The sequence below is a fragment of the Rhinoraja longicauda genome, chromosome 14 (assembly GCF_053455715.1).
Source record: "Rhinoraja longicauda isolate Sanriku21f chromosome 14, sRhiLon1.1, whole genome shotgun sequence".
In the NCBI taxonomy this organism is placed as follows: Eukaryota; Metazoa; Chordata; class Chondrichthyes; order Rajiformes; family Arhynchobatidae; genus Rhinoraja; species Rhinoraja longicauda.
In genome coordinates this window covers 22,455,655-22,473,938 of record NC_135966.1, presented here as the reverse complement: position 1 = coordinate 22,473,938, position 18,284 = coordinate 22,455,655, and the positions used below count along the sequence as shown (strand labels likewise).

General features: G+C 39.8%; 1 protein-coding gene across 4 annotated transcripts in view; it reads left to right on the top strand.

Annotated features, from left to right (window-relative positions):
* The window catches only part of ergic1 (endoplasmic reticulum-golgi intermediate compartment 1), a 153,952-nt gene extending 136,241 nt beyond the window's left edge, over window positions 1–17,711 (top strand). For all 4 annotated transcript variants that reach the window (XM_078411572.1, XM_078411573.1, XM_078411574.1 and 1 more), the window contains 3 exons: window positions 1,847–1,947; window positions 2,682–2,804; window positions 10,580–17,711. In XM_078411572.1, the coding sequence (XP_078267698.1) occupies window positions 1,847–1,947; window positions 2,682–2,804; window positions 10,580–10,687 (332 nt within the window). In that variant the 3' untranslated portion in view covers window positions 10,688–17,711. The remainder of the gene's footprint in view (window positions 1–1,846; window positions 1,948–2,681; window positions 2,805–10,579) is intronic.
* Window positions 17,712–18,284: the final 573 nt, after the last annotated feature.

Sequence of the window (18,284 nt, the reverse complement as noted above, 5' to 3'; positions counted from 1 at the left end):
AAAGTGTTTCAATGCAGGGGAGGGGCAAGTGGGGGTGCGTAGGGGGTAAGGAGTGGGTCGAGGAGGGGGTCGAGGAGGGGGGGATAAGGGGGATTGAGTGGGGTGGTTGAGGGTGCTACACCAATACAGAGCTCCTCAGTCACACCCTCTTCCCTTCTCTGTCCCCCCTCTACGAGGAATGGGCCCACTTGGTCTAGTTAAATATAAAATCAAGTCATATCTGATCTGAAAACTTAAACAGAGTGGTTGTTACTTTACTGGCTTCTGGTGATCTGAAATATTGTTCTGGAGGCACAAGTTCAATCCCACTTTGATGTTTAGGGAGTATTTTAAAAAAAATCACAGATTTAAAAAAAACTAGTATCAGTAAAACTAACCATGAAACAATTTGGTTTTCTTTAAAAAAAGTCTTGTTCTCAATGCTCCTTGAGCCTCAATGAAGATTAATGTCTGAGCAATCATTAGAATACAACAGCACATTTTATTTGTTTCCTTTCACAATTTCTTCTCTCTCCTTTTTCTCCCGGCCCCAAGACCCCATGACTTGCATGTACCCTCCGCCCACTGCATGAAAGAATTGTGCATGAGCCACAGACTCCTGTTTGACCTGAACAGCAGGGGAGGCATCAGGTGACAACAGAAAGAAATGGATTACCCGACTTCTCCCTGGTGTGAGCTGTTCGACTTCACTGTCCCATCCAAACTCTGAGTACTTTAACCCAGCAATAGGTTTTTATAAATCAGATTTTCTGATTTAATAACATTGAATCCAACAATTTCAAAGAAGCCACCATTCCAGCTTTGTATCTCGTTTTTAACATTCCCAAGCTTGTTCATGAGTTACCTCTCTTCCCCACTCCCTGTCGTGTAATCACATTTAGTCCCATATTGTGGTAATTGTATTTTTATAATTCCGGCGTCTATTATTCATGGTCATGCCTTCATTAGCCAAGGTTCGGTGCTCTGGAATTTTATTACTTTCCTTTTGAGTCTTATCTCTCTTTATCCTATGAGCCAGTCTTTCAACTATACTTCGCAGTCCTAATACTATCTCATGTGGATCATTGGCGTGTTTTGTTTCATCATGCACCTGTAAATTACCTTGGAATGTTTAACTATCCTAGAAGTTGCTCTAAAACATGAATTATTCTCCCCACTGTTTGGGCGATGTGTTGCAACGAATATAGTCCATTTGCGATCAAACATCATTAATTGTGCTTGCAGTTATGCACTGTCCCAAGTCAATGCATTGTTACTTGTGGCTTTTGAATAGTATCGTGTTTCCTGGCTGTTGGAAGCTGGTCTAAATGTTGTTTTTATTAAATTTGCCATGCTGTTGAATTCTGTCCCGATCATGTCAGTGGTGATTCTGATAACATGTTTATTACTAATATTCCTACAATTAGAAGGTGAATTACATTATTTGTCGCAGCATGACTGATTAGTATATTACTCGTACATCATTTGAAATGGTGCTGCATATTTGTGTGGGGCAATTACATGGTGAAGCGGTGCCTGCAGTTCTAAACTTCACCGATCTGCAATCCTTTCCACAAGCCTTTGTTTGATACCAGTGTTTGGTAATGATGGTATTCTACTTGAAGATTTCTGTTCCTTGAGTTTCGGACAATAACATTATTTTAAAACTGCTAAATTTGATCTTCAAAATATAGTGGTGACGCACAGGGTCCACAATTTAATCGTGCCAAGAAGCAGCTGTTGAGTTAGTTGATCATTTTGCATTCTACTAAACCTAGAGAAAATGTAGGCAGAGACGATACTGTAATAGTAATAGAATTCCAGTTGAAACAAATTATTCTATAATATGATTTCTGATCTCAAGCAGCTCTTGCCTCGCATGACTATGTTTTGAAGATAGTCCCCACTGTCTATGAAGATTTAAAGGAAAACCAGCGTTATTCCTATCAGTACACAGTGGCACAAAAGGTAAAGTGGTGTTTTTTTATAACTTGATTCAATGGCAGATTGTGCTCCCATTCATTATTATTCAGAATGGCCTTGGGGTGGGCAAATTGGGTTGAAGGGCCTATTTCCGTGCTGTATCACTCATATCTATGAAGGCAGAATAAATACTGCTCATAATAGAAAGGGCAAATAATAAACTGTCTTACTGCTAAGTTGGGTACTCCTAGTTATGTTTTCTCCACATAGCTAGTAATGTGTAATACAAAGGGAAATCTAATAATTTGTATGTTGAATTGGCCTGTTTTGAGATTAGCAGGCAATTAATAAGATTTGTATTCCAGTGGGCAAAATAATGGGGTACAGTATTGTCAGACGTGACCTTGTTTTGGACATTAATTTGAGGAAATTAGAGCTTAGCTTGAAGTTTCGTGTTAATGCTAAAGATTCTGCTGCAGTAGTGAATTATTTTGACCAGCATGCCCGCTTCAGCGAAGACTACCAAACATAGAGGAACTTGCACGCTAATTGGATTTGCCTCAAAGTGGGAAACTAATTTAAAGCCATTGACTGTACATGAAGCAGCTTTTGAGATCTTGGAGAGAAGTGAAAAGCAGTTGTATGAATGCTCGTTTCACCTTGTTTCTGCGCAGCGGGTATTGAAATAAGTAGGAGAACAGCAAGTACTGTTGAACTCAATTTTAATTACCTTTTTCAAGATTCAGTTACCGGTGAATGGAATATTGTTTGTATTTCAGGAATATGTTGCATACAGCCATACAGGGCGTATTATCCCTGCCATCTGGTTCCGATATGACCTCAGCCCAATCACTGTAAAATATGTTGAACGGAAACAACCTCTATACAGGTTTATTACAACAGTGAGTAAACATTTGTTTAATCATGGTGATGTGATTTTATTCTGTTGAGCTTATCTGGCACAGTTATACAGTTTTCCAATGAACTTGCCAATCAGGGATAATCAAATTAATTTCAAATTTCCACCTTAAAAAAATACATTTGTCTAATTGCTTTTTCTAATTATAAGTTCTAGGCAGCTGTTGTCTGATATAGTTATTAATAACCCTGAGTGGTTTTTGAGGACAGCATTCAGGGACTTTGAAAACGGGGACTTCCTCTGACTCGGTGTTCACGAAATGTCTGGTCTCTTGACTCTGTGGGTTGACTGAGAGATTCCCTTAAAAATGAAAATAGACTGAATTACAATTTTTAAAAAAGCACCGTGAAACACTGTTAACAATCTAGAATGTTTACTTTATTTAATGAAAGTTGAAGTCCTGGAGTAGTGGGAACTTCATCAACCTTTCACTCCTGGTCCTTGCTTTTACATTAAAGCCAGAATGATGAATGGAGCAAAAAAAGGCCTTTATCTCGTTTAAGCATGTACGATATACAGTGAATTTGGACAAGAGATGTGAACATAAAGTTGTCTCTTAGTTTTGGTTGTAAATTGGCTTAATGACTCCAGGGTAAGTGAGGTAGTGAATTAAAGGTGTGTAGGAAACTAACTGCAGATGCTGGTACAAATTGAAGGTATGACAAAATGCTGGAGTAACTCAGCAGGTCAGGCAGTATCTAGGAGGGAGGGAATGGGTGACGTTTCGGGTCGAGACCCTCCTTCAGACTGATGTCAGGGGGGCGGGACAAAGAAAGGATATAGGTGTAGACAGGAAGACAGAGGGAGAACTGGGAAGGGGAGGGGAAGAGAGGGACAGAGGAACTATCTAAAGTTGGAGAAGTCAATGTTCATACCACTGGGCTGTAAGCTGCCCAAGCGAAATATGAGGTGCTGTTCCTCTAATTTCCGGTGGGCCTCACTATGGCACTGGAGGAGGCCCATGACAGAAAGGTCAGAGTGGGAGGGGGAGTTGAAGTGCTCAGCCGCCGTGAGATCAGGTTGGTTAAGGCGGACTGAGTGAAGGTGTTGAGTGAAACGATCGCCGAGCCTGCGTTTGGTCTCGTCGATGTAGAGAAGTTGACATCTAGAGCAGCGGATACAATAGATAAGGTTGGAGGAGGTGCAGGTGAACCTCTGTCTCACCTGGCAAGATTGTTTGGGTCCTTGGGTGGAGTCGAGGGGGGAGGTAAAGGGACAGGTGAATTAAAGGTAGTAGGAATAGTAGTGGAAAAAGGTGGAACCAAACAGTGCATCTAATCAAACTGCAACAGACTTTGCATTACATTATGATGTTGACAGCTTCCTAAAGTGCACGCTCCATCCCACAGCATCAGGTTTTCTCACCTTGAGTATAATCGCTTCCAAACCTAGGGTGTCTTGCAGTAATTGACTCCGAAAAGATCTGGCATCTCAACCTGCGCATCCATGAGACGTTCTAGACCATCAGCAGCAGAAAGTTACACTACCATTAAGTTTGTAGGAAGGAACTGCAGATGCTGGTTTAAACCGAAGATAGATATAAGTTGCTGGAGTAACTCAGCGGGACAGGCAGCATCTCTGGAGAGAAGGAATAGGTGACATTTCGGGTCGATACCCTTCTTCAGACTGATGTCAAGGGAGAGGGAGATGCATAGATAAGGAAATGGAGTGTGAAAATAGGACAAAGGGAATGGAGATCAAGGAAAATGTAGAATAGATCATTGTTAGCTGGGAGAAGGTAACAACAAAGCAAACAGAGATAAAATGTAGACAACAAGTTGCTAAGCACTTTAACGCCCCCTCCCATTCCCGCACTGACCTTTCTGTCCTGGGCCTCCTCCATTGTCAGAGTGAGGCCCAGCACAATTTGGAGGAACAGCACCTCATATTTCACTTGGGCAGCTTTACACCCCAGAGGTCACAGCCTCAGAATAAAAGGGTGTACCTTTAGAAAAGAGATGAGGAGGAATTTATTTAGTCAGAGGGTGGTAAATTTGTGGAATTTATTGCCGCAGACAGCTGTGGAGGCAATGTCATAGGGTATTTTTAAAGCAGGGATTAACAGATTCTGTCAGTCTGAAGAAGGGTCTCGACCCGAAACGTCACCCATTCCTTCTATCCAGAGATGCTGCCTGTCTCGTTGAGTTACTCCAGCATTGTGTGTCTATTGACAGATTCTTGATCAGTCAGGGTGCAAAGGTTATCGGAAGTAGGCGATTGAGAGAGAATGATAGATCAGCCATGATTGAATGGCGGAATAGACTCGATGGGCTGAATGGGCTAATTCTGCTCTTATGACTTATGAACTTGCGTTCTCTCTCTCTCTCACTCGGCCTCTCTAATGGACTGCTTCAAGAGGGTGATTTCAGGTCCCCTAGTTTAATCTTCTTTGAACTGATACCTCTGAGAATGCTCCTTCAATTATGCTGATTTCTGTGTCACATTTCTCTTCGTGATTTGACAATTAATGTAATAAATCACCATTTTGTGAACATTGTAAACCATTCCTTTTCAATATCCTAGATGATCAATATCGCCCCTTGTCATTGAGAAAGGTGAAATGATTCATCTTTGATCAGAGACCCAGAAATTCCAACAAATTTTGTTTAGTTTTGTTTTTGAATCTTTATATTATTTCGCAAAACTCAGATTAACTAGTTTCCAGTGCAATCTCCTTTACCTCCCTCCACTATTTAATGAAACTGTTGCCTTTGAAGCACTACTTGGAGCTTGAGTGCCAATTGAAAATCTACATTTCAATCAGCTCTCTGCTATTTCAGTATCAGTAAATTGCAAATTCTCTCAAGCTAATCATTTAGCTACGCAAACTTCTGGCGAAGCTTCCATAATGTGTCTTATTTATTTCCTCACTGTTCAAGTCAAGATGAGTTTATGGTTCATGTTTTTGAAACTGATGGTGTTGCTTCTGCTGCTCACTTTTCCGATCCAGCATGCTGCAATTTTATGAATGAGAAAAAGATCAGCATTAATGAATGTTGAAGCTGATCACTGTTTATCGGGGGTATTAAGAGATTGAGATTCATAGTATTTAATGGACCGATGAACTCTCCGGCTTGCTGCTGGCCTCCTTGGAAAGCTGCCGACCGTGCTGTAGTAGTCTCCGTGGTGCTAATTTCATGTTAACTTGTGCGCGTTGCTGTCAGGCTTTTTTTCTCTGAGATCTTTACCACCCGACAGCAGCGATATCATTGAGCAACCTGTGCCATGGGTCACATTGAACAAAACTATTTAAGAAACCAAACCTTTTATAGAGTAAAAGTTAAGATCATAAGACATAGGAGCAGGATTGGGCCATTTGGCCTGTCGAGTCAGCTCCACCATTCAATCATGGTTGATATATGTTTCCCTCTCAACCCCATTCTCCTGCCTTCTCCCCGTCATCTTTGAAGCCCTTACTAATCAAGAACCTATCAATCTCCACTTTAAACGTATAAAGGAAAATTAAAATATCTTTAAGTGATTCACAAAAAAGAAATATTTATCTGAGAGAATAAGGTGTCACACCATTTTTTGGGTGAAGTAAATATTATGCATTAAATATGACTTAAACGATGAAAACACCCGCTTCTAATGCCATGAAAATCTGTTCCCCATTTTGAACCATAGAATCACTAACAACTACATCTGCCAATTTCTGCATTTAACTGCAAATATAAATACTGCAGAGGTTGCTGTCTGTTTCAGGGCAATGACTGCAAACCTTGAAGTTTCACTGTCGTTACTGTTCCAAAATTTGACTCATTAAAATTTATTGAATCCAAGGAAGCTGCCATCACTCGTACACTTACAAAGCTTTATCAAATACAATTTTGGTTTAAATTTATCTTTTAGTCTGAATTTGAGGCTTGTGAAATAGAATGATAATCTTTCATTGATTGAAAATTTCAAGTGTGATGCATTGGACTTTAAACCTGCAAAGACATAATTCGTGCAGGCCAAGTTTGGAGATTGATGGTGTTAATCCTGAGGATTGTGCATGAAAGTACCCAGGATTGTTTCCAGGGAGATTATCTGGTGGATGGCAGATGGTACATTGTTTATGGAGCAAACATTTGGGATGAGGATGCAGGTTTCACACCTACAAAGTTGTGTGGTCATAATTGTAATTTAATAGAGTTATCAAAATGTGAGCTTGTAATTATCCATAAAGCATTTGTAAAATGAAGTATGTTACCCTAAATCTGATGACCTTACTGAACCAAACTTCTATTAACATGCAATAAAGATTAATAGTGGTATGAAAACCAATCGGATCCCCACAGATAGTATTAGTTTCAACTATTTATATCCTGATACATAACGTACTTTATCCACTTTCATTAATGCAGCTCTTAAGAAGCTTTTGTGACTGACCCTAATTGAGTTTTTTAAAATTTGAAAATAGTTTTGAGATTCAGTGGTTTCTGGTCTTTTTGAAATTAGAACTTGTCACTTATATATCACTTTTTTGAGGGGCAAATAAGAGAGAGTAATGTATCCATTAGACATCCTGCTTTGCAAAAGAAAATCAGACAGGAGAATAACTGGTGGTAGACCACTATAAACTGTATTGAATGCATTGAGAGTGTACATCTTAGAATGCATCATGGGAATTGTCGCATTCAATACATCAGTTATTCTCCTATCTGATTTTATTTTGCAAAGCAGGATGTTTTTAAAAACTTCAAGCACCTTTTTCCTTCCCCCAGTGGGTACAAATTGTTTTGATGCTGTCCCCCCCCCCCTTCTCTGTCCATAATAACATATCAATGCAGTAGGTAATGCACAGATGATGTTTTGGGTTGGGACCCTATTTCAGATCAATGGCATAAAGTAGATCTGGTAGAAAAAGGAGAGGGGAAGGGATGGGGCAAGAGCTCGTAGGTGATGGGTGGATCCAGGTGACAGGGTTCATTGCCAGATGAGCTGGGAAAGGGGGTGGGGGGAGGAGTGGGGTTGGCTGGGTTAGAGGCGGCTGGAGATGAGATGATATGTAGAGAGGACAAAATGGTGGTGGGGAAGCTGGGTAGATGAGAAGGGGGGGAGGGAGGGGGTGAAGGTTACGTGAAATTGGAGACATCAGTGTTCACATTCTTGGGTTGTAGGCTGCACAAGCAGAAAATGAGGAGTTGTTTTTGCAGTTTGCATGCGGCCTCACTCTGGCACTGGAGGAGGCTGAGGACAGATGGGTCTGTATAGGACGAGGAATAGAAGTGGCTTGTATCCGGGAGCTCCAGATGGCCCTTACGGACAGCACACCAACTGTTTGGCAAAGTAGTCCCTTCACCTTTGGTCTCACCGAAGGCCACGTTGAGAGAATCAAATGCAAGAGATTAGACCGCAGATGCTGGAATCTCCGCAGTCTCTTGTCTCCATATGACGTAAGATGCCTGGCTCAACCGTTAATTATGAACAAAGCAAAATGGGATAAATGTTTGCTCTGAAGTTTTAAAAACTATTTCGATTAGAATCTCTCTGCTACTGTACTGTAATATTCTTAATGATATAAAGCTGCTTGTAAATATTTTTTGCCTTCCAAGATTTAAAAATTAAGTTATGGCCAAGTCCATTGCATTTTGACATGCATGCAATGTAACTGCTGAATTATTTGCTCATGTGCTAATGATTCTGAAACGTACTTTAATTATACAACACTCCAATTTTATCTCGTTTAATAATAATAATATATTACTTTATTCATCCCACACCGGGGAAATTTACAGTGTTACAGCAGCAGAGTGGATAGCAAGAGAGCAAGAGTTCATTCATTATAAATAAAAGATACATAAATTGTCATCCGTTTTCTGTGTGTTCTTAGCTGTTATTGTTGACTCGTCTGCTGGGAGCAGTGCTGGTTGTGCAGTCTCACAGCAGCAGGAAGGAAGGACCTCCTATATCTCTCCTTCACGCACTTGGGGTGAAGGAGTCTGTCACTGAAGGAGCTACTCAGTGCAGTGACAGTGTCCTGCATGGGATGGGAGTCGTTGTCCAGCAGCGATGTTAGCTTTGCCATCATCCTCCTCTCTCCCACCACCTGCACTGAGTCGAGGGGGCAACCCAGGACAGAGCTGGCCTTCCTGACCAGCTTGTCGAGTCTCTTCCCTTCCGCCTCTGAGATGCTGCTGCTCCAGCAGACCACTCCATAGAAATAGCCGATGCAACCACCATGTTGTAGAAGGTCCTTAGGAATGCCCCCTGCACTCCAAAGGACCTGAATCTCCTTAGCAGATAAAGTCTGCTCTGGCCCTTTCTGTATAGCGCATCGGTGTTTTCAGTCCAGTCCAGTTTATTGTTGAGGTAGAGACCCAGGTACGTATAAGAATCCACCCTCTCAATGTCCATTCCCTGGATGTTCACCGGTGTCGGGGGGACCTGGCTGCGCCTGCGGAAATCTACCACCATCTCCCTGGTTTTCCCCATGTTGATCCGGAGGCAGTTCCGCTGGCACCAGTCCACAAACTCCTTGATCAGTTCTCTGTACGCCCTGTCCTCATCGCCCGTGATGAGGCCGACGATGGCAGAGTCGTCAGAGAACTTCTGCAGATAGGAGTCTGCAGAGCTGTGCCTGAAGTCCGCAGTGTACATGGTGAACAAGAATGGCACAAGCACTGTTCCCTGCGGAATCCCAGTGCTGCAGACCACCTTGTCTGAGACCAGGTCCTTTGTCCTCACATACTGTGGTCGGTTGGTGAGGTAGTCCAGAATCCAGGATGTGAGGTGGTGATCCACTCCTGATTAATTTTCCACTCCCCATTAATTACTCTAATGAAGTTACGATGAAACAGTTTTTAATAAAATGGTTTAAAATTGCCTTGCTTGTTCTTTAGCCTTTTTCATTTCTCCTTCCCAACTACTGATTTCATTAAGGCTTTTAAGGAAAAAGACTGAGGGGGAATTGTTGGTGTTCATTATTAATTTGAGATGAATTCAGTAAGTGGATAATTGGTCTACATAAGTGGAGATGAATAAAGTGTAACAGGTGACAAGTCTGACTTTTATAATAACCAGTTTTCAATGTTGCAAATCCAAATTATGCTGTCGTGGAACAAGATATTGAGTCGTAATCCCTGACCACACAGTAGAAATGGATAGTTCTCAACTATAGATTTTGCAGAACGCTAGCCTGCAATTTGTGATGGCAGGATTCTTATGCATCTATACTTTAATATTTTGGAAATGTGTGGGGAAACTCTGAACTTTTATTCTGTGTTAGACCTCCAAGATTAATATTTGCCACTGTGTACACTAAGTTGGTTATTTAGGCCATTTAGTTTTTTTGCCAATTCACTTAATTTCAGAAAATTAGTTTTCATATGGAAGGAATAGGACTGTTGGAATTTCTCTGTTGGGACCTGGCATGGACTTTATGAGCTTAAAATACACCTTTTGACGTAATAATCAAGAAATGTTACTTTGTTCGTCTTATTTTAGAAGTGGAATTCTCTGCCATTGAAGGCAGTGGAGGCCAATTCACTGGATGTATTGAAGAGAGAGTTAGATATGGCTCTTGGGGCTAATGGAATCAAGGGATATGGGGAGAAAGCCAGAATGGGCTACTGATTTTGGATGATCAGCCATGTTCATATTGTATGGCGGGTGCTGGCTTGAAGGGCCGAATGGGTTACTCCTGCACCCATTTTCTATTTTTCTATCCTTCAGGTGAATTTGCTTCCAAAACATTGTGCATGCAAATGTTATGTATATAAATGGTGGTGTTTCAATTACAGAGTGATTCATTATATACTTATTATTCCTTAGATCTGTGCTATAATTGGAGGAACATTCACAGTTGCTGGGATTATAGACTCCTGCATTTTTACAGCATCAGAAGCTTGGAGGAAGATACAGCTGGGCAAAATTCACTAGCAGTAACATCTACAATTACTGAGCCAACCCAGTTTGCCAGTAACTGGTTTAAAATAAATTTGCATCATTTTTTAAATTTATGTCAGTCCATCAGCCAAGATCATTCTAAGTTAGTTAGATCTTGGGCGATTCTGTTTTGTACATGTGCTCATCAGGAACTGAAAAATGTTATAACTGAGTTTAGAAAATCTAAAGATCAATCTGCACTTCTCTCTTTGCTAATGGTAAATTATATTCTGAATGAAACCTAGAAAACATAGAAACTAGGTGCAGGAGGAGCGGGCCATTTGGCCCTTCGAGCCAGACAGATAGCATAATTGAAGAAAGACGAAAGCTGAGAATTATTTGTGAAATGCAGAAATTGTTCATTCTGGCTTATGTCAAGAACCTAACACTGGACAATGAATAACCACCAGTTTTTTAATGTTTTTATGCTACTTTAATTAAAGTTGGGTACACGTAGATTTTTTAATAGTTTCTTTTAACAAAGCTCAACATATTACTTTGCCATCAGTTGACTTTAGATTTCTGATGATCCCAAATCAAAAGAAGGTTGTAGTGTCATGGAAATGATTGTTATAAATTCCTGAATTATTGAATTGTAATAAAATATCTGAAAATGTTACTATTTGTATTGAGTGGTTGCCCAAGACAGCTTATGTTCTGTGCCTTGCTCTGTTTGTAAAAACAAAGATGCATAGATTAATTGGTGTATTACAGATGCTTAAAAGAACATGTTGCATAAATAATATGACATCTTCAAGGGTATTATAAAATTATGTTCTATGCTAATATTAAAATCCCATTTTAGTATTGTTACTTACCAGTAATTCATCACGATAAATATGAAAGTTTACTGGATGCAATATTTTATGCTGGAATTTTAAGTGTGAACTTGGAAGTTACACTTGGAAATGGTGGCGGAAGGCTCTGCAAGAGGTTTGTGTATGGTTTCCATTGCTAATTAATGAAAGTGTGTATTGGCAGTTAATTGTTCTTCCCTCACATTTTTGCTTTCATCAAAGTTGGTGAAATTGAACGTATAGAAGTACTTACACAGGCAGTCAATGCTTTTCACACATTCAGAGCAAGTGACCAAAGGTGGATTTCTTCCTGTTGCCTTACTTCCATAAAATTGAATTATTCGAAATGAACTAGTTAAAAGGAATAAACGATGTTTACCACGAATGGTAGTTCAAAAATGTAGTGGCGCTCAAAATATTATGAATTTGCTATTTCATTTGCTGAAAACATCAGCAGGCTTGGCAATAGAAGATCATAGAAGGCAATAGAAGAAGTGTGAAGGAAAAATTGCTTTTAAGATATATATTTAAAGTACTGATGAAAAAGGGTGAATGGTGTCATGTTGGTATTATTTGCCAATGCACACATGCCGACTCTCTTGAATAATGGTATGAATCATTCCTCTAAAGGTAATATGAATTAAATGTTTCTCCAAAAATATTCTTCAGAATGAACAAAAGTACTTATGAGTGGCCACCTTCTTGGGCCACAAAGTTCATGGTGTAGGGACCCCAGCAATGTTGTTGAGTTGGGTGTTCTAAGATATGAACACAACAGTAATGAAGGAACTGCACATATGTTTGTGTTAGTGTGTGAGGGGGATTTTATAATTTATATAATATTGTTCACATGTATCTTCTGTCCTTGTCCTCCTCTGAGATCACAACATTGGAGGGTATTTTTGGAGAAGCCCTAGTGAGTTGCTCTTGTGCCATCTTGCAGTGTAATGGAGGCAATAAATATTTAGTATGATGGATGATGTGCCAAGCAAGTCTATTGCTTTGTTCTGGTTACTGTCAAAAGTTCAGATTGGACAGAGTTGTACTCCATCGGGCATGAGGAGAGTATTCCATTATACTTCTGACTTGTGCCTTGTATACAACCAATGTATAAGGAAGGCTTCATGAGGTAGCCTGCATGATGTTGCAGCTATAGTATTTATAAGGATGGTCCTGTTAGGTTTCTGGCAAATGGTGTCCTTCAGTTCTTAGATAATGTAGGATTTGTTGATGGTGCAAGAAAATCTGATTATTTTTTCCTGTAGTGGATGGTAATCACAATGAATTTTTGTGTGGTGGATTTTACATTCTAGCTTTCAGATAGGTTTTGCTGCATGCGGGCCGAGATTGGTTTATTATCTGAGATCTATGAATGGAAGGGCATCCCCATTTATCAGAAACCTTGTCACTTCTAACCTGAGGTGTCATTAGGGTTGGAGCATTAGATGAATCTGGTGCAACTATTTGTTTCTTAATATCACATAAGCCTTATGTTTAGTATTTGCATGCTGGGGTCTGGCATCATTGAAGATGTTTACATTCATGAAGCCTCTTCCTGTCTTGTAGGTTGTTTTATTGGTTACCTGTTATTTGGAAATATGATTTAATACACATTATTTGAAAATTGATATGAAGTATAGGCCATGGACATGGCAGTTGAAGTTAGTTGCGTCAATAATCCGTCCGATATCATTGTCCAGAGGCAAGGATGATTTACCACCGCCTCTTGTATGAGATGTGACTGAAGACTGTTCAGTGTTTACTTTTGTTCCATTAATTCCAATTGACTTCAACTTCAGTGATCATTGATGCATTTTGTTAGATGCTGCCTTGGAATAAAGGACTTTCACTTTGCCGGTGGCATTCATCTTTGTTCCTGATTTGGACAGAAATGTAATAATTTGTTCTGGAACATCGTTGTCCTAGTGGAACCCAAACTGAGTATTGTCAAGCAAATTAACCAAGAGTAAATGGCACTTTGAAGGTGACAGAGACCATTCAATCAATGGTTATGTTCATGCTTGAGAGTAGATTGATGGAGTTGTCTTGACTAGGTTTATATTTGTCTTACTTTTTGGAGATACAGAGTATGTCATTCCTGGTATGAGCTGATGACTATTGCTAAATCTCATTAATGTTCAGCATTATAGCAGAGATGTTGTTGGGGTCAGTGTTTGATTATCTGGTGCAGTCTTAATATTTCCTAATATTGTGGATTTATTCGTTTTGGTTGAGATTGGCCTCTGTAATGGTGGTGTCCACAAAGCCTAATTTATCACATTTACCTGTAAACACCTAATTCTTGTCTTGTACATGGTGGAGCCTTGTATCATGAAGGCTTGTCATTCTGCAAGTTGTTTAATTGACCACCAGCTTGTACAAAATTTGTTTTAATGTTTGAGAATTAAAATGGATAATGCAGGAAGAAATATTTTCCAGCATTATATGGGCTTCTACCCTTCTGTTATTATTCCTACAATGTAGGTGTGATATGGTTCTAATTCATTACTTGCTTGTGTGATCTTGCGACAATTCTTTTTTGAAGACCAAGTTTGATCTATTGAAAAAAAAACATTTTAAAATATGAAGTGACATACACCTCAAAGGTATGGAGTTTACTCATTCTGAATAGTTCCTTTCAGTCGCTTATGTTGCATTGTGTTTAAAATTTATGCAAGTTAGAAAAGGAGCTATCTGGTTGCAGATTGAAAAAAATATGCTCTTCCACTTTTTAGTATAAATTCCTTCTGTGTGTGATGGTAATGTTTGCTGGTGAGCTAATATCTATTTGTCACTGCTGTAATAAGTATACCATCTGGTAGTTTACTGAAGCCATTGACTGCAGCTGTGGCAGTGCTAAATGACATTTTTAGCAATTAACTTAAATTGTACTAAACACAAAATAAAAGTTTTATACTTGATAACGTTCCACACATCTGCCATAATTTCCCAACAATTTGATTAGAAAACTCCATGTCACTGGTCACATGTCACTCCATGTCACTGGTCTTAACCATGTTGAATGCATATCGATTTTCTTTCTTTTAAGATAGGCTTTTGTTGCAGCATTGAAAATAAAATATTCCATCGTGCCAACATCTAAATTCTTCAGAACTTCCACTTTAACAAATAATACTGGCAAAAAAATGCATTTTCTGCCTCTTTAACTGGCATATGTAGTTTGATGATAACATTTTTCTATCAGTAGATGGTTTAGGGAAGAACCATGCAAATTGATGCAGACACAATATTGAGGAGCATTGTTCTCTTGCCATTTGGTATTTGGACATCCATTTACTTAAGGTGCGCTTCCTCCTTGTTAAATCCAGCAATGATTAAGTAAAGATGTAAATTAATATACAGCTCTTATGTAACCCCCTGCCCCCACTTACATCAACATTTTGCCTGTTAGAAGTTTGTATACTTAATTTTTTCAAAAAAATTATACAGCATTATTTGTTGGCTAGTTAAGTAGTTAGGATCCTTTGTTTGCCTTATTGGAGTGTTTAAAAAGAACAATATTTATATCTGATTCAAGAAATCGCCATGGTAACCTTGGCATTCATGTTCTTGTATAAATAGTGAATACTGTGGAACCATCTGTACTGCTTGGCTGTAGAGTAAATTGCCAACTAAATGTAAATGTATTCAGTTCAGCAATAAGAAAATATTGTCGCTTATTTTAAATGAGTGAAGGAAGCTCTGAAGATTGAAAGAATATGTGTGGGCACAGATTAGTAGCACTGACAATCAAAGCCGTTTGTTCTGTTGTATTCTTTGTATAACCTATGGGACAACACACAAAACCAATACATTTTTAATGTTAATTTTTAAACATATTTCCATAAATTAAATTTTTTGACTAGTCCCCAAGCATAGATGTCAAGATTGTTCTGCAGCCAGGGAGTCTGGAACTAGGGTACATGTTTTCAGGATTATTTTTAATAATGAATTTAATACTGAGACAAGGAGATTTTAATTTTTCTCAGAGGGCTGTAAATGGTTTGAATTCTCTGCCCAAGAGTCTGTAAATTCAAGGCTAAGAAGTTTTTGCACCATAGAAGAATCACGGGTGACTGGGATCAAGTGGGAAAGTGGAGATGAGGCCAAGGAAGGAATTAATTGTGAACAAACGGTGATGGGCTCCAAGAGGCCTGCTTCTGCTCCTCATGTTCTTGAATGCTGATTTTGAGCAATCGTTAATATGAAATAAAATTGTAGGACCAAGGAACTGTAGATGCCAGCATACAAAAAAGAGACAGTGCTGGAGTAACTCAATGGGTCAGGCAGCATCTCTGGAGATCATGTCTTGATCTGAAATGTCACCGAATCAACTTCTCCACAGATGCTGTCTGACCCGCCGAGTCGCTCCAGCACTTTGCATCTTTTCTTAGAAATAAAATTGTATTGGATTTTGTCTGTAGGTGGCTGGGTTTTTAACTTTAAAAAAAAATTCTGGTGTGCACAATTTATGATGATGAGAAGTCAATGAAAGTAGAACTGATTGAGTCCTCGTTTGGAAATAACTAAATTCAAGGGAAGTTGTCCCTCAATAGACTAGGACACATTCTAGATTTTGTTTCTGATTATCTCCGCAAACTTCCAAGGGTTGGGGAAATTTGAATCGAACCCGAGTGATTTGTCTTGATTCTTGTTGTTTAATGTTCCAGAGTTTTATTGGATTACTTTGAGGATGGCACATACATAGTCTAATAATTTGTCCATATGTTGATGTTTGATTGTCACACAGAGGGAACAGAGGAAGAGCTGTTGATGTTAGATTACATTGTAGAGGTCCACGAGTTGTGTGAACACTCTTTAATGATTAACAGATACAGCTTGGCTGCTCATGCATGCATCGGGTTAACTTTTAACTACCACCGTGCTGCAACTCGAGTGCACTCCAGCATTCCTCCACAACCGCAATTCCTTTGTTCTCTGCCCACCCACCCAGGCCCGCCCCCCAGACCGTGTGATAGGTCGGCCCAGATCACGCCCAGTTCACACGAGAGTTCGAGCCCGACAAATGATGGTTCGATACCCAATAGGCTCAGCCCGCCACTTGACCCCCCCCCCGCAGAACAGGAGTAATGGAGGCGGTTAGGCTGCCGAGTAAGGTGGCCTGATCGCGTGTAAGCGTCGCCTGTGTTTGGGGTAGCAACTGGCAGAGCTGAGGGCAGATGCGGTTGTACGGTGGATGCCCTCTGCGGCGGAGTTGTGCCACCTGCATTGGTTGGTCAATGTCCAAATGTGCTGGCTTAAGATGGTCTACGGAGACAGTCTTGTGCCTGCCGCCCATGTTTATGACGGAAAGCAGAGGTGCCGTGTTGTAGGACCTGGAAGGGCCCCTTGTAAGGCCTTTGCAGTGGCGTACGGTGGCTCAGCCCGCCACCACATATTATGAAAGACGCTTCCCAGTTGCACTGGTTCCCTCAACCGAGTCATTTTCATTATCAATACTTATCCTGTGAATTTCTAACATTTCTACAAGTGAAAACATGTAAGGCAACAATAAATATTACCAGTAAATTTTCATCGGGCCTCTGAAAAGTTCGGCAGAATTTTAAAATGGCACTATTAACCATGCCAATAAATGTTCACACTGCACATCAGCAGGAAGTAAACTATAATCAGACATTGGAGGGGCTGTCGAGTTGCTCTTACAGCACGTGTGTGACCATGTGAGGTCACACACATGTGACCTGTCATATTTGACCTCTGACGCTAAAACATTGTCAGCATAACATATAAAAATTTCACTTGATAAACTTTGACATATAAGTCATATATACAGTACCATACAATATACCTGTAATGCTTTTGGAATTAGAAGAGATGTATTCCACAATATTTCACATTTTTGGCCACACACGTGACTAAGAATGGCCCAGAAGATGACTGAATTTTTTTTTACAGGAAAATATTGGTTGTGCAATTTCTACTTTTTACACTGCTTCATCAGCCTTCCATCCACATTTCGCTCCATCCAATTTTTTTTTGTTTTGGGGTGGGAGGAGGTGAACTTTTTTTGAATTTGTGTTCCTAACTAGTAAATCCTAAGGCCACATCCATGTGTGGAAATGGTTTGAGAGGAAAGTGTTCTCTTTCAAGTGTCATATTCCTGTGCTTTTACTCTGCCCGTGGTCAGAATGAGGTGCACTATATGTAAAGGCTGCATTATCCAATTTTGTAAAAGTTTAAAATAATTCATGTGAATGAAACCAGTAAATAAAAGTTGAACTATTTAACTACGTTGAAAATAATTGTATCGCCTCGTTATCTTTGTTTGTTTGAAGTTCCTTTTCCTTTCTGACTGCATTTTCCCCTGTATTATTCATTTCTGTGCTGGCTTCCAGCTAAAGTCTGAAGGAAAATCAAACCCCACACCAGCTGGGAGTGGGAAGTTTAGATTGGATTTTCTTCCCAACTTTTTTGGAAAATGGCCTCATCCCAACTTAATTTTGTTGCTTTCCGCCCTCAAATGGCGGTGGATTTTTTGGATCAGTGATGTATTATGCAGCAATAGCAAGCCCCTTCATGAAGTACGATTGCCACATTGGATAACATTTCAGAAAAATCTGGACTCGGGGCAGGAAGATTTGAGGTGGCAGGGAGAGATTTCTGGAATTTCGAAAAACAAATCTTCCTGAATTTTAACTACCTTTCAAATAATAAATAGGCAGTTTGATTTTTCTTTCTTACCTCCAGTTCCCTCCCCTCTACTTTCAGTCTGACGAAGAGACCCGACCCGAAACATCACCCTTTTTCCTCAAAAGATGCTGCCTGCCCCGCTG